Source organism: Chaetura pelagica, unplaced genomic scaffold (genome assembly GCF_000747805.2).
Source record: "Chaetura pelagica isolate M959 unplaced genomic scaffold, ChaPel_1.0 scaffold1, whole genome shotgun sequence".
NCBI lineage: Eukaryota > Metazoa > Chordata > Aves > Apodiformes > Apodidae > Chaetura > Chaetura pelagica.
In genome coordinates, this window is record NW_009951948.1 from 834,788 (window position 1) to 849,001 (window position 14,214).

The window sequence follows — 14,214 nt, forward strand, 5'->3', positions numbered from 1 at the left end:
ACCAGTCCCAGGTAAGAAATTCTGGAACCTGTTGAGATTTCTCAGTGCTCACCATGCACGGTCAATGAGTCATCAGTTCAAAGACCTTCAGGGAGCCTAATCTCCAACAAATGAACCAGTTGTCCTCCAGCTGAGCACTGCTAGAGCTGTCAGGACTGGTTTGGGCAGAGCTGATCTTGCTGTAGGCAATGGATAAGTGAGCTGACATCTCAAGGTGCCTTCCAATTCTGTATGACTTTCTGTATTTCTCTTTTGTGTGGAGAGGAAAATGTATTTTCTCTGTTTACCAAGAAATATCCCACACCATCTAGTCACCTTGTTATTATCATAAATGACAGAACTGAGGTGTTAATCTCATTAGTTAACCTGTGTCTAAAATACTACGATCACACAAGAGCTTTTGGCAAAATCAGCACCTACATGATTAATTTTTTATCAAGACACATATACTCAAGATGAATTATTTATCCTGGCAGCTTTAATGCAACTGGAACCCAAGGTTAACTAGACTACCAGTACTGGATAGGGAAAAAAAAAAAAAAAAAAAAAGGCATGTTGTTTAGATCTTGTGGTTTTAGTTTTCTAGTACATTATATGTGGTCAAGATTAACGTCCTGTTAGCAGAACAAACTCTGAACTCCCACACAAAGGGACAGTCTTAGTGACAAACAGCCCCAATCTCATCAGTCATTTTCAAGCATTTCCGTGTGTTAAGAATGAAGTACAAGAGCAAACATGGAAGCAGGCTGCTGTATTTTGACTCTGATCTGCTTCCAAAGACAAACTGAAAACATGAGGCTAAGTATGTACTTCATCAATAGTCTTATTTACTAGAACAGACATTTCCAGTCCTAAATATTTTTTTTCAATACTTAATGCTACTTTAGGCCCCTTTGAACTGAAATTTGATTTTTGGATCATAGCAGAAGGTATGAGCGTGGCAGGAAGGGTCAGGGCCTTCTGATCTATGTAAGATGTATTACTCTTTTATAATATTGTCACTGTATTTTAAACCTATGTGTTCTTAATAGAAAATATATCTGCTTGCTTCCATCAGATAAAAATGCAGTGGAGACTGGAATGAACATCAAGAGAAAGGAGGAAAAGCCATTTCAGTGGTAACATTCAACATGCTTGACAAGTGACATACCTCCCTCACCCAGGGCAAAGGGCCTGGAGACACATATCACACATCTCAGAGCTGTGGGTGGGAGAGGTTTCGGAACTGATAGGCAAGGATTGCCCCTCTGCTGGGAGCCTCTGGCTTTGCTGTTGGATGTATGAGGGCCCTGGGCAAGCTGGCAAAGGGCCCAGTGACCTGTGGCTGCTTTCTGTGGCACCAAGGCTGAAGGATACCAGCACTGCCCTGTTCCCTGCTGTGTCTGCCAGTCTGGCATGGGGCTGCAAATATTCCTGGGGGAGAAAAGGGTGATTTCCTCAGAAAGCTCCAGATCATCAAACAGAAAGGGCAGAAGGGCAGATCAAGCCCATTTCATTTCAGTGTATAGGTACTTCGACGAGAAAAACTTCCACATAACAGAGCTCAGAGAGTGGAGAAGCAAAAGAAACAAAGAGCAATTATTGGTGGCAAGGTCAGGTCTCATCTAACGGGTAAAGACCCCTCATGGCTGAGGATATCTAGTTATTAGCAGATGGTGGCTTCACAATCTCCTATCATTCTTGCAACAGAGAAAGATCAAAGAATGGTTTGGGTTGGAATGGACCTTAGAGATAATCTAGCTCCAACCCTGCTGCCATGGGCAGGGACACCTCCTACCAGATCAGATTTCCCAAAGCCCCATCCAACCTGGCCTTGAACACTTCCAGGGAGGGGCCATCCACAACTTCCCTGGGCAACCTGTGCCAGTGTCTCACCACACTCAGTGAAGAATTTATTCTTAATGTCTAACCTAAATCTGCTCTTCTGCAGTTTTAATCCATGACCCATTGTCCTCTCACTACACACCCTTGTAAAAAGTCCCTCTCCATCTTTCCTGCAGCCCCTACAGGTACTGGAAGGCAACTATGAGGACTCCCCAGAGCCTTCTCCAGGCTGAACAGCCCCAACTCTCCCAGCCTGTCTTCACAGGAGAGGTGCTGCAGCCCTCAGATCATCATCATAGCTCTCCTCTGGACTCTCTTCAAGAGCTCCATGTCCTTCTTATGTTGGGGGCTCCAGAACTGGACACAGTTCTGCAGGTGGGGTCTCACAAGAGCCAAGTAAAGGGGGAGAATCACCTCCTTTGACCAGCTGTTGACGCAGCCCAGGACACGATTCGCTTTCTCAGTTGCAAGCACATGTTACTGGCTCATATTGAGCTTCTTATACACCATCACCGCCATTTCCTTCTCCTTCAGACTGTTTTTGATCCATTCTCCACCCAGCCTATATTTTTACTTGGGATTGCCCCGACCCAGGTGCAGAACCTTGTGCTTTGCCTTGCTGAACTTCACGGGTGAGGGTATCTAGTCACTAGCAGATGGTGGGTTCACCATCTCCTATCGTTCTTGAATTGGAGAAAGATCATAGAATGGTCTGGGTTTGTCTCTTCAAACCCAAATTCTTCACCCTCACAGTAAAGGATTTCCTCCTAATGTCTAATGTAAACATCCCCTCTTCCCGTTTTAAGCCATTACCCCTTGTCCTCTTGCTACATGCCTTTGAAGATGTTCTTCAGCAAGTTCTTCTTCAGTGAAATTCAAATTGGGCTCAGTTATTCAGGTAGGAATTTATTAGAAATGTAAAGGCTTTTAGCACACAGGTCAGAGTAGATGGGCACCAACATTTGAAAACAAACAGGAGTGAACAGCTGTGGCATGTTGGCCATGGGGCAGTATCAGCAAGCACCAGGGTTTGTGCCACGATAATGAAAAGGTGGGGTTGATAAACACCTTTTTTGACGTACATCAATTGGCAAGCACTGCTACCCCAAGGACTCTGGGTGTTCTTTTGACCACAAGGTTTCTTCCTCTACTGTTTTGCAAAGCATACCTGTCATTTTTGTTTGTTTGAGTGATTTTCTCAGTCAACCACAATATGTAACTGGAAAATTGCCATCTGCCTCCTCGACTGCTCAGAGACTGGTGTCGGCGTCTCCAAATGCCACCTGCCATCTGCCAGGCAGCCTGTCACTCCCCCAGATCCTTAACAGCTGTGAAACAGCAACATGCACTGTCAGGCTAACTTGTTGCTGACAGTTTGCTGCTAGCAGGAGCAAAACAATTTCTATACAAATTCTATACTGGATAATACAATAACTTATGAAAATTAGACTTTATTACTCCATAGCCTTTGCAATGACTCACAGGGTCTTTCCAAATGAAGAGGTGCAAATAACCTTATTTTCTACAGCTGAGACTAAGACTGTAGAGACAACAAGATCCTAACAGAATTAGTCACATTATTACAAACTACATGCTACTATTACAAACAAGTAGCAACGGTGACACTAATTGCTCTGACAAGTTATTTAAAATGCAAAAATAACATCATCTCTCTCCTACATTGTCCCTGCTGTTTCTAAATATGTGTTACTATATAATCTCATGATAGCTTATGGCTAATTTTTTATCCACTCAATTTATTCATGCTTATCCCCATGACAAAGCAGCCATGTGGACCACAAGGGTTTTCCTTCCCTGATATGCAAATTGTCAGTTGTTAGGGGATGTTTCCCAAGTCTGATTTGGCAAAGGTCACATGAAGAAATTACTGTCCTGCACTGCTCATGGGTGACAGGCCACCCATGGGCTTGTGCCTCTTTGTATAAGATTCCTGAATGACCTCTTTTACAGCGGAGCCATTCAAGCAATCTTTTCCACTCCTGAATTTCTCCTCCTGTGATGGATGGTTGGATTTCCTTTACATTGATTCTGGCTAGTTCATCAACACAGTTACTCCATTTACTAGCCTCATCTTTTAAATTAGTTTAAATGGGTGAGAAGGTTATCCACCCCACATAAAAGTTAGGGTTCTCTTTAGCAATCTTCTCTATTAGCTGCCATTTCTCCTTATGCCAGACAGGCATCCTGTTAATTTCCCAGTTATTCTGTTCCCAGAAACTAATCCACTCCACACAGCCCTTGAAGACTGCAAAGGAATCTGTGTAAATGTGCAATGAAGAGGAAAAAAATGTTTGGAGGGGGTGGCTTCATGGCTGAATTTTACATTGTCCAGTTTGAATGTGTCCATACCTTCCTATGGCTGGTGGGACTTCTTAACACAGGTTACATTTAAAATCTGTTAGCTAGCAGGGTACCATGCAGTGGGAATGCCAAAGTTGCAATTTGACAGCTTTTATTTCTAAAGGGCTCAATTCATCTTTTAAAAACTGGACAACTTGGAGATGTGCCAGAGCACCTGGCTCTTAGATGGGGCTGGCAGAGGTGGCACAAAGCTAACAAGAACCTGACTCTCCTGGTGTGGCAGGTGAAGCTGAGGCTGGAAAGGATGCTAGAAATCTCTGAGCCTGTATTTAGGCATGAGTCATGCCTCACATCACTTCCTTGTAATACCTATCTAGAAAAGGCAAACAAGTGGCTTTATCCACCTAAGAGAAATCTGGAATTCCAAGTCTGGAATAATACTCTGTTTTCCTGGGGATGCACTTTTCTACTTTTATTTTATTGACCGTTATGCCTGATTGGAAAATACTTTGTATGCTGGGGCATTAGGGATAATGATAACTAAAATAATTGGAAACTGGCATGTTCTGGCTCTTTTTCAGCTGATACCAAATCTCTGACTTGCATCCTGATACAGAGACAGCTCAAGGGTTCTTATGTCTTATTAAAAATTTCACACTCATTACCTCAACTCAGATTTGTGATGAGTTCCGGTAAGTTTACATTGATGGAACTGAAATAAATTATTGCATGTGCCAGCATGAAAGCTAACATGGCTTAAGTATATCTACACAGGGCTGAAATACATGGACACAGCCTTTGGGAACACCATGCTGACTGTTTCATGTATTTTAAAGTTCTATTATTTAAAAGGAGAAGAACTTGAAGGATCTTGCAGCCCATCAGGGAAGCCCCTTGGTCCTTTGATTGTTTTAAAAACATTCCTCTGCCAGATGCATTATCTAAATGCCATCTATATATTCACAGACACACAGAAGGGCTGCTACTATACAGACATTGCATGTTTAGGGTCTGACAAACATCTACTGAACTTGGAGGTTTCTATCTAACTCCTTTCCACCTCACAAGGTGGAGGAGGTCTCAAGATACTCCCAGGTCATCTGTAGCACTCAGAGCATCAGTCATCGGTCCATTGCTTCAGTCAGTAGTCACAGCTAACAATAAAGGCAAAATAGCTTTTCTGGAGTCCCTAAGACAAGGCTGGAGCTCCTCTCCTATGAATAGAGGCTGAGACAGTTGGGGTGGTTCAGCCTGGAGAAGAGAAGGCTTCAGGGAGACATTGCTGTGACCTTCGAGTACCTGAAGGGAACTGCCAGGAAAGGCAGGGAGGGACAGTTTACAAGAGCATGTAGAGATAGGACAAGGGTAATGGTTTGAAACTGGAAGAGGGATGATTTAGGTTAGATATTAGGAAGAAATTCTTTAGTATGAGGGTGGTGAGACACTGGCACAGGTTGCCCAGGGAAGTTACGGATGCCCCCTCCCTGGAAGTGTTCAAGGCCACCTTGGATGGGGCTTCGGAAAACCTGGCGTAGTGGGAGGTGTCCCTGCCCATGCAGGGGTGTTGGAACTAGATGATCTTGAAAGTCCCTTCCAACCCAAACCATTCTATGATTCTATGACAGTAGAAACAGAACTTGGTAGAATATATTAAAAATGTTGTATACAAAGAAGAGCATTAAGAATCCAGCTATTTTGGAATTTTAAATGTTTTAGTAAAACAGACTTGTTTGACTTGTTCACATCATGCAACATATAAATGTAACCACTCTTCATACTTTGGCTGAGTAATTCTTTTTGCCACAGATGCATCTTAAATTTTTCATGGGCAGATGCTTGTTAACACCTACCACAGCCACACTCACGGGACAGCCTCAAAAGGAACAGCAAATATCCTGGATAAAAGGCGACCATGGAAACAAAAATAACCTGCCACAGCTTTTCCCCAGTGTTGGGTGGCTGAATCAGAAGGTATCTCTGTCTTCTGCTGCGTGTGGGCTTACGGCCAGGAGCTGAACAAGAACCAACTGTCAGTGAAAACTGACCTGCCAGGGGAAGCAACAAATAGCAATTGTTGAGCTTTGTGATGAGATAATAAAATCACCCTGTGATAAGTAATACTTGTACTACAGAAACATTCCTACAGGGATAGAAATGTCCATAGGCAACAGAGGCCCTGCTCATGTTTGTGAGCTTATCCCCAAGAGGACTCCTCAGGCATGTTGTCCAGGTTATAATTCTTGACATTCAAGTTCTCAATCCATCTGGCCCATGACAACCTGCCACTCCCTTCCTACATTATAGAGTCCTCTCTGGCAGGAGGTTTGGGCTGCTTTACATTTGGAAGATGAAACTTGAGGGTTTCCCAGAGAATGCCAAACAGTGGTTTGAATTGAAAACAAAGAACTTGCCCACCCCCCAGATTAATTCAAGTCACAGACATCACAGAGAACAACCGAATAAAGAGTCTTCTTGGATTCTTGAGAGACAGATGTTAAAACAGTTACACAATTTCACAACAGTCAAAATCCATCTAACTTTTCAAACCATCATATCATTGAAGCACTGCTGTTATTCCCAAAGTGTCCCCAAAGCACCTTGCTTACAGCAGAGCAGCTGCCCAGATTTTCAGGTGGAGTGATTCTGCTTGTGGTAATTTTGAAGACAGCAGAAATAGAGATATGCTCAATGTAAGACTGCAAACAAAGAAAATAATCAGAGACATTAAATCTCTAAGGATGTGCAGTCAAAAACTTTGATTGTAGAAAAAGGGACCAGATCAAGTTTGGAGAGCTAAAAGCATGTGGAAATATGGAGATTTGGAGCTGTAATGTTGCATCAGGTGCAGCTCTTAATTGAGAACTTAGTTTATAAGAAAAAGATACACTTTAGAACTGGCTGGAATTTTTTGTGTTCAGTAATATTTGTTTCTTTTTTTTTTTCCAAATTAACATGTTTAGGAGATGTTAATTTTGATGAAAGCTCCTTTTTAAAATTAGACATTTTGATACAGCTGAAAAGTTCCATTTTAACATCTATGTAATGGAACCTTTTCTTTGAACAATGCTTAGCTTTCAGTGAGAGCTTTGTTTAATAATGGCATTTTAAAAAGTAGTTTTAAAGCCTAAATCCATTTAACCAAATGAAATACCTCAACTGACACAGATGATTTATTTGGTATTTCTTCCAGCAGAATCTGGGCTAATAAAAAAAAAAAAAAAAAAATCAGTTCTGAAATTTCAAATCAGACAAGATTTTGGGAAAATGCAATACTCAAAGAATGAAAAGAAAACCCAATTTCACCCAGCTTCCTAGTGCCAGTCTTGACCATGGAAGAGGAGCTGCCTTTGTGCACTGCAGTGCCTCCCAAAGCCACCATAAAGCACAGCAACATGTGCTGCAACACCACGGTACCCCTTTCATCCTTCATAAAAACAGTGCTTACTGGCTCATCTGCTGACAAACTGGTTGTCCCTATGGCTGGTTTCCGAATATCCTCTGTGAGTGTGTAAGACTTGCTCTGGAGGTTTAAAAAACACAATATGTAAGACACTCAGGAACCTATGGTTGCAAAACATGAGATTAGGAGAAAGAACAGACTGCAGCTGAAAAGCTCTGGTAAGGACTTAGTATTTTCAGGCTGTTCTCTGATACAGATGCAGGCATTTCTCCAAGATTACCTGTAACTTCCTAGGGACTAACACAGAATGATGGACATTCATAGTTGAGTCATGGGCAGAATCATGGGATTCTCTTCTGACATGGGTTCACACCTCTTTCCATGAAAGCACAGCTCTGGTGTACTGCACCTACGCCCAAGTACCTGGTCCAGCAAGGAGCTTATACAATTGCTAAACCTGCCTGAGCTGCAGTGCTGCAATCTTTCTTGCCATAGATGGACCTCAGCTGGCTAGTTTAAACCTAAATTGAATATACATGGGGCTGGGTGGCAGGAGCCTTCTTGGCCTTCTCACACAAATGGTTACTGAGCTGTTTGCTCTTTCTCCTTATGCAAGCAGCCAGGCCACAAAAGGATGGTGCAGAGATGAGACCATCCACCCTTCCACAGGGGAACAAAAAGCTCCTTCACTTAGTGGCTGGAGCTTTGTGCAAAAGCTGTGGGCTCTCTTGCTCAGCCTGGCAAAGAATATGTCCTGGAGAGCTGGTCAAAAGCAGCAGATGCTCAGCATCTCTCTCGGCCTTGCTGAACTTGAATTAAAAAATATTAACGCAAAAAAATAAAGTAAATCTTAGAGAAAACAATGTAACATCAGCCCGTGTCAGCAAACAGGCTGTCTTCTATTGATACATACTGTGAAACTGTAGGTTTTCATTTGCTGAGTAAATATTGCCTTTTATTCATTAGTTTTAAAAATTGAGCTAAAACCTCCCAACTTCTTCAGCACAAGCTACTTAACCTTCAGAAGCTCCAATCATTCACGGCTTCCACACAAACTTTTGACCATCAAGTGGTTTAGGGATTAAATATCTTTATGCTGATTTAGGTATTTATTATTGAACACCCAAATGTTAGCTAAAATTGTCTCAGTCAAAACTCATATGGCAATTTGGTGTAGTAAATCCTGACACCTGAATTTAAATCAAGTCCTTCTGTGAGCACCACGTTTCAAGATTACTCCTGTCTCTTCTATTCAGCGATAAACTCAGTCAAATTTTGAAAGTGTTGGCCTTTGGGACAGGCAGTTTTTCATACATCTTTGGGGAATTATTTAAGTGTGCAGAATGGTCCCACACAAATTTGCTTAGCTAACTAAAATTAGTTCTTGCATGATATCCTATGCATAATTTATTTTTCTCAAAGTTAAAGGGCTGCTCTTTTTGACCAAGCCACAATGAGCAATAAAACACTGTGTGACAGAAATAGCTTCATTAATCATATGCTGCAATTAAGCTATGTTACCAACTACATCCAAGTTTCCCACCCACACTTACATTAGACTATGATGTTAAATAATAATTTGCAGCTGTATGAATGTCATTTAAAGTGAAAACGGACAAAAGTAAAATCAGGAAATTGTTGCATTCTTGACAATGCAAATTAAGTAACTACTTACATGTGAACTGCCCATTTTTGCAGAGCCTGAGTGTAGAAGATGCAACTCTTCTGCTCTTCAGTAGACAAGCATTCAGATAGAATAATCAACTTTTACTAGAGCAGCCAAATCTTACCCAACCCTGGGTTAATCTATAACTTCTGACATTATTTAAATTCTAGTCATTTCAAGGTGGGGTGTATTCATCATTACATGGTGGCTTTATTATCCCTACTATCTAACATCACATCCTGTTTGGTCATGGAGCTGGCTGACTTCTCCAAGAAAAATCAGCATTTCACAATATAAACCTAAATCCTCATTTATGCAACTGTTATCACAATGATTTAAAATATACAGCCATGGCAGTGCCCAACATGAGCTTTCCAGACATTTTGGAAGGAAGGATGCCTCCTCTGAGGAGTTTATCTTGGATCTTATGGGATTTAGAGGCATTTAATATGTCATTGAGGATCCCCAGCTCCTACAAAATATTTCAAACAGCATCTTACTGCTTTTATTTGGTTTACGTGGTGAGGTTTTGGTAGAGGGGGGGATTGCAGGGGTGTCCTCTGTGATAAGAGATCAGGGATTGCCCCCATGCTGGACAAAGCCACTGCCAGCTGACTCCAAAATGGACCCACTGCAGGACAAAGCTGATCAGTGACAGTGGTGGCACTTCTGTGATAACATACTTAAGAAAGGGTAAAAAAATACTGCGAGAGAGGAATGAGAAAAATGTGAGAGAAACAGCCCTGCAGACACAAGGTCAGTGAGGAAGGAGGGGGAGGAGGTGCTACAGGCATTACACCTACATAGGTTTCTCTGCAGCCTTTGGAGAACACCATGGGGAAGCAGCTTGTAGCATTCCCCCTGCAACCCACCCATGGAGGACTTCACACTAGAGCAGGTGGATGTGCCCTGAGGGGAGCTGCAGCCCAGGGAGAGTCCGTGCTGGAGCAGGCTGCTGGCAGGAGCAGTGGCCCTGTGGAGAGAAGCCTATGCAGGAGCAGGACCTGTGATCCTGGGTGGGGACCTGTGCTGGAGCAGGGGAAGGACGGGAGGGGACGGAGCAGGAGAGACAAAGTATTATGGACTGACTGCAAATCCTACCCCCTTTGCTGCTTGGCAGAGGAGGCAGAAAAGTTGGGAATGAAGGGGTGAAGTTAAGCGTGGGAAGAAGGATGAGGGGAGGAAGGTATTTTTAGTCTTATCTTTGTTTCTCACTATGCTGCTCTGTTTTTAACTGGTAATAAGTATATTCATTTCCCTAACTCAAGTCTGTTTTGCCCGTGACAGGAACTGGTGACCAGCCTCCCTATCTTTATTTCAAACCATCAGCTTTTTAATCTTATTTTCTTCATCTGCCTATTTCAGGAGGGGAGTTATAAAGAGCAGTTTGGTGGGCACCTGGCAGCCATACAAGGTCCTGGTTTGGACCTCAAGTAGGACACTCAGAGAAAAACAAGAGAAGAAAACAACTACACTTGAATTTATAGCAGTTCATAGAATCATAGAATGGTTAAGGTTGGAAGGGACCTTAAAGATCATCAGGTTCCAACCTTCCTGCTATGAGCAGGGACACCTCACACCAGACCAGGCTGCACAAGCCTCATCCAACTTGGCCTTGAACACTTCCAAGGAAGGGGCTTCCACAACCTCCCTGGGCAACCTATTCCAGCATCTCACTACCCTCATGGTGAAGAATTTCCTCCTGATGTCTAACCTGAATCTCCTCTTTTTCAGTTTAAAACCACTAAGCCTTGTCCTGTCACTGCCCTCTTTGGTGAAAAGCCCCTCCCCAGCTTTCCTATAGCCCCTTCAGGTACTGGAAGGCCAAGATGATCTAAACAATAAGCAAAAGAAAATCGCTGTGTTACCAAAAGCATGGCAAGAAATTCTACGTTTTAAATGGTTTGACAGTACTTTCCTGCAAAGGCCTTGCTATCATTTAAACACACTTAAAACTCAATGATCAGCTTTTGATTATGGTGTTCAAACATGTTATGTAAAGATCAAATGTGAGTGTAAAGAATTTTATTCAGAATTCCATGCTTTGTGGTAACATACTGTCTGAAAGGCATCTTCAAAGCCTTTAGTGAGCTGGGAACTACCCACTTCTTTCACAATATTTTTGGGAATAAAGCCATTCCAGCTGACACTAACAGAAATACTACAGTTGGAGAGAATCCTGTCAGGTTGGAGGGCACTCCTTAGCTCTGATGTGGTAATCCTGTTGCTTCTATTGGCTGTGAGTGAAATATGGTAGCCCAGAAGGCTCAACTCATTAAGGATTTAAAACAGCAGATTGAGTCATATTGTATCATGCTGTGCATGCAAATGGTCTATCTGAACATGCAAATCAGTAGGAATACCATGTGCTGCTCCCACTGATCAATTCAGGTGACTTAGTTTAGGTACTGGGAGTTTAAAAGTTATCATCATGAACAAAACCTAAGGATTGTATGGTACTTCTCAGCTTTGTGACTGACTCCCTGCAGAAGACCTGAGGACCATACTCCTGTGGATGACACACCCCAGGCAACGAGATAGGGGCATCTCTTGGTATCTAGTGAATCGAGTCTGCCTGCACCTATTCCTTCCTTGTTTTGCCAGCAGGATGGAAAACTGAGGGATGGGTATTATGCCATGGCAAGATCAAGCAAACTGGATGCAGAGGACAAGAAGGCACTAGGAGCTTATCAAAAGGGTGCCTATGAACATTCTCCTCTGAAAACTGGAGTGGAGAGAATACAAAAGGTGAAAAGGAAATATTATCCCAGGTAAGAAACATAACTGTAGACTGACAACACTGCTACTCTGGAGATTATTGCTGGTGACCACTAAGTGAGTTTTTGCTCTAAAGGTAACCACAAAATTGGTGAAAGCTGACAGGACTTGACTGAGGCTAAATGGAAGAGACAATTAGGATCTCCATTCTAATGAAGAAAAATAAAAAGGGACCAAAGTGGTAACAAGAACAAAGTGAGGCTGAGCTTTGTGCTTTTTGCAGAGGATATTTGTGGCAGCAGTGTGCTGGGAAATGGGGTGGTGCTTTGTTTGCCTGCAAGAAGAAGCAGAACTTTCCCTGGAGAACCTGGATTTCTGTGTGAAAGAGAAACATGGCTTGTGGATTACCTCAGAGCCAACAGAATTAATGTCTCCACCAACCATGACTGCAGCATTGGTATGAGCCATGAAACAGCTCTCTTGCCATGTTAGCAGTGCCTGGTGCTCTTGTGCAGCTCTGCTGATCCCTGGTGAAGCTGTGGGAGACAGAGAATTTGCAGTAAGTAAAGGCAACCATGAGATTTCAGAACAGTATCTGGAGATTTTTCCAGACCAGACAAAAAGAGCAGTGAGTTGACTGGAGACTGATCAGGCACTATCAGGGACTAGAAGATTTTCAGACAGTTTTATCAAGATACTGACCAACAGGGATAAGCTGGAGGCAGGTCTTAAGGTTTCTAATGTTCACTTTGGAGAGGAATTTAACGGGTTGAAAACTGGAGTGGAAGTCTTAAATAAACCATTCAGCCCACCAAAAAACTCAGCAGGATAAAATGGGATAAATCTGTAAATTGCTGCAGCTGCCTGAAGAGTCAGCTGGAGAAATGGTAACATGTGCAATATCCTACACATTCATCCCAAGGAACAGAGCTGAGTGGGAATGGATGTGGTTTTAACTATATCCTAAGGTTTGCAAAAAGAATCAGTGGCCCTCACTGTATTTCACACACACAATTTAAACCAGCAACCTCAACTGAAGGTGCAGGAGTTCAGTGTTTTATCCATGACCTCCATGAATTTGAATCACAAATTAGTCTGTGAATTTTCAAGCTCATTAATAAACACAGAACAATTTTGTTGTATAGTACCCTTTCTCATAAAAAGTAAAATCCCATTAAAACCCAGTACTAGTCACAGTTCTGCTCAGTTATTCTGCCTCTCTGAATGTCTATCCCACATCAAGAGTTTCTTTCTGATTGTCTTGGTTTGTCTTCACTTTTGCTGGTGCTGGAAAGCCTGAGGCAGCTGGTGGGAATATAGTGGAACAGGAATACTGCAAACATCACTGTTATTCAGAGCACCTGAATTTTTACCTTGTGGATTCTTGTATCTGTGTCTTATTGAGTGTTCTTCAGGTGCTAGTGATTTACCTCAGAACCACCCAAGAAAAAAACTGTCCTGCCCCATTGAGAGGTGTGTCTAATTGCTGATATCAAAAGCAAACAGACAGTACCAGCCAAAGACCCACACCATCTGTTTTATGTGGCAGTTTGCAAGACAAAAGGGTTTCTTATTAATGTCTTTTCATAGTTTATTTATAAACCATTGTAGGGTGTGACAGAGAAAGGCTGGGATTAAAAGAATTAAGGATGAGGTCAAGTTGGCAGGCTGTGACCCTCTTCCTGGGCTGAGTTCTGCCAGTGGTATGAGCAGGGAGGCCTTATCTGAGACTCTGGAGATGGTGTGAACTGCTCGTCACCTCTTCAGCTGCAGAGATCTCTGCGTGTTGGCGTGTGGGGCAAGGCTGAGACTTTGTGTCTCACAGAACTGGGATCCTGAAGACGCTGGTGATGCTGAAGAAGAACAGGGTCTGTAGTTCTCTGGTGACCAACTCAACAGTAACAGAGCACTGAGCTTCTGCTGCTCCTGGTCCCTTACAGCTCTGTCTCCACCCCTCCAATGCTATTACCAAGCATGCAGGATAACAGCCCTAAAAAATAAATAGTACAGGTGACCAAGGGCTTCCTGGCTTTGTTTATTCTACTCATATATCCAATCATTCACTAAACTGCTGCGTTCAAAACACAGAGCCCTCCCCCATCTGTTACTTTCTGACAAATAATAAGAAAGTGCTTCTGTGCAGAAAGTTGGCACAGCCTTTGGTCCTGGGAACACTTCAAATGACTCAGGAAATCCTAGATCCCAAGACAAGGTGGGGAGGGGGGCTCAACTGCTGCTGTTCTATTTGTAGCAGCTTCCCGGGTGAGAGCCCGGCTGTGCGAGC

The 14,214-nt window shown here is 42.8% G+C and overlaps 2 protein-coding genes across 2 annotated transcripts in view; one reads left to right on the plus strand and one right to left on the minus strand.

Annotated features, from left to right (window-relative positions):
• ANXA13 (annexin A13) overlaps positions 1 to 9,274 on the minus strand; it is a 24,686-nt gene extending 15,412 nt beyond the window's left edge. The window contains exon 1 of the mRNA XM_009997532.1: positions 9,222 to 9,274. Within this exon, the coding sequence (XP_009995834.1) occupies positions 9,222 to 9,236 (15 nt within the window). The 5' untranslated portion in view covers positions 9,237 to 9,274. The remainder of the gene's footprint in view (positions 1 to 9,221) is intronic.
• Positions 9,275 to 11,849: 2,575 nt separating this feature from the next.
• FAM91A1 (family with sequence similarity 91, member A1) overlaps positions 11,850 to 14,214 on the plus strand; it is a 26,857-nt gene continuing 24,492 nt past the window's right edge. Inside the window, exons 1-2 of the mRNA XM_009997686.1 lie at positions 11,850 to 11,983; positions 13,756 to 13,828. Coding sequence (XP_009995988.1) covers positions 11,850 to 11,983; positions 13,756 to 13,828 — 207 coding nt within the window. The remainder of the gene's footprint in view (positions 11,984 to 13,755; positions 13,829 to 14,214) is intronic.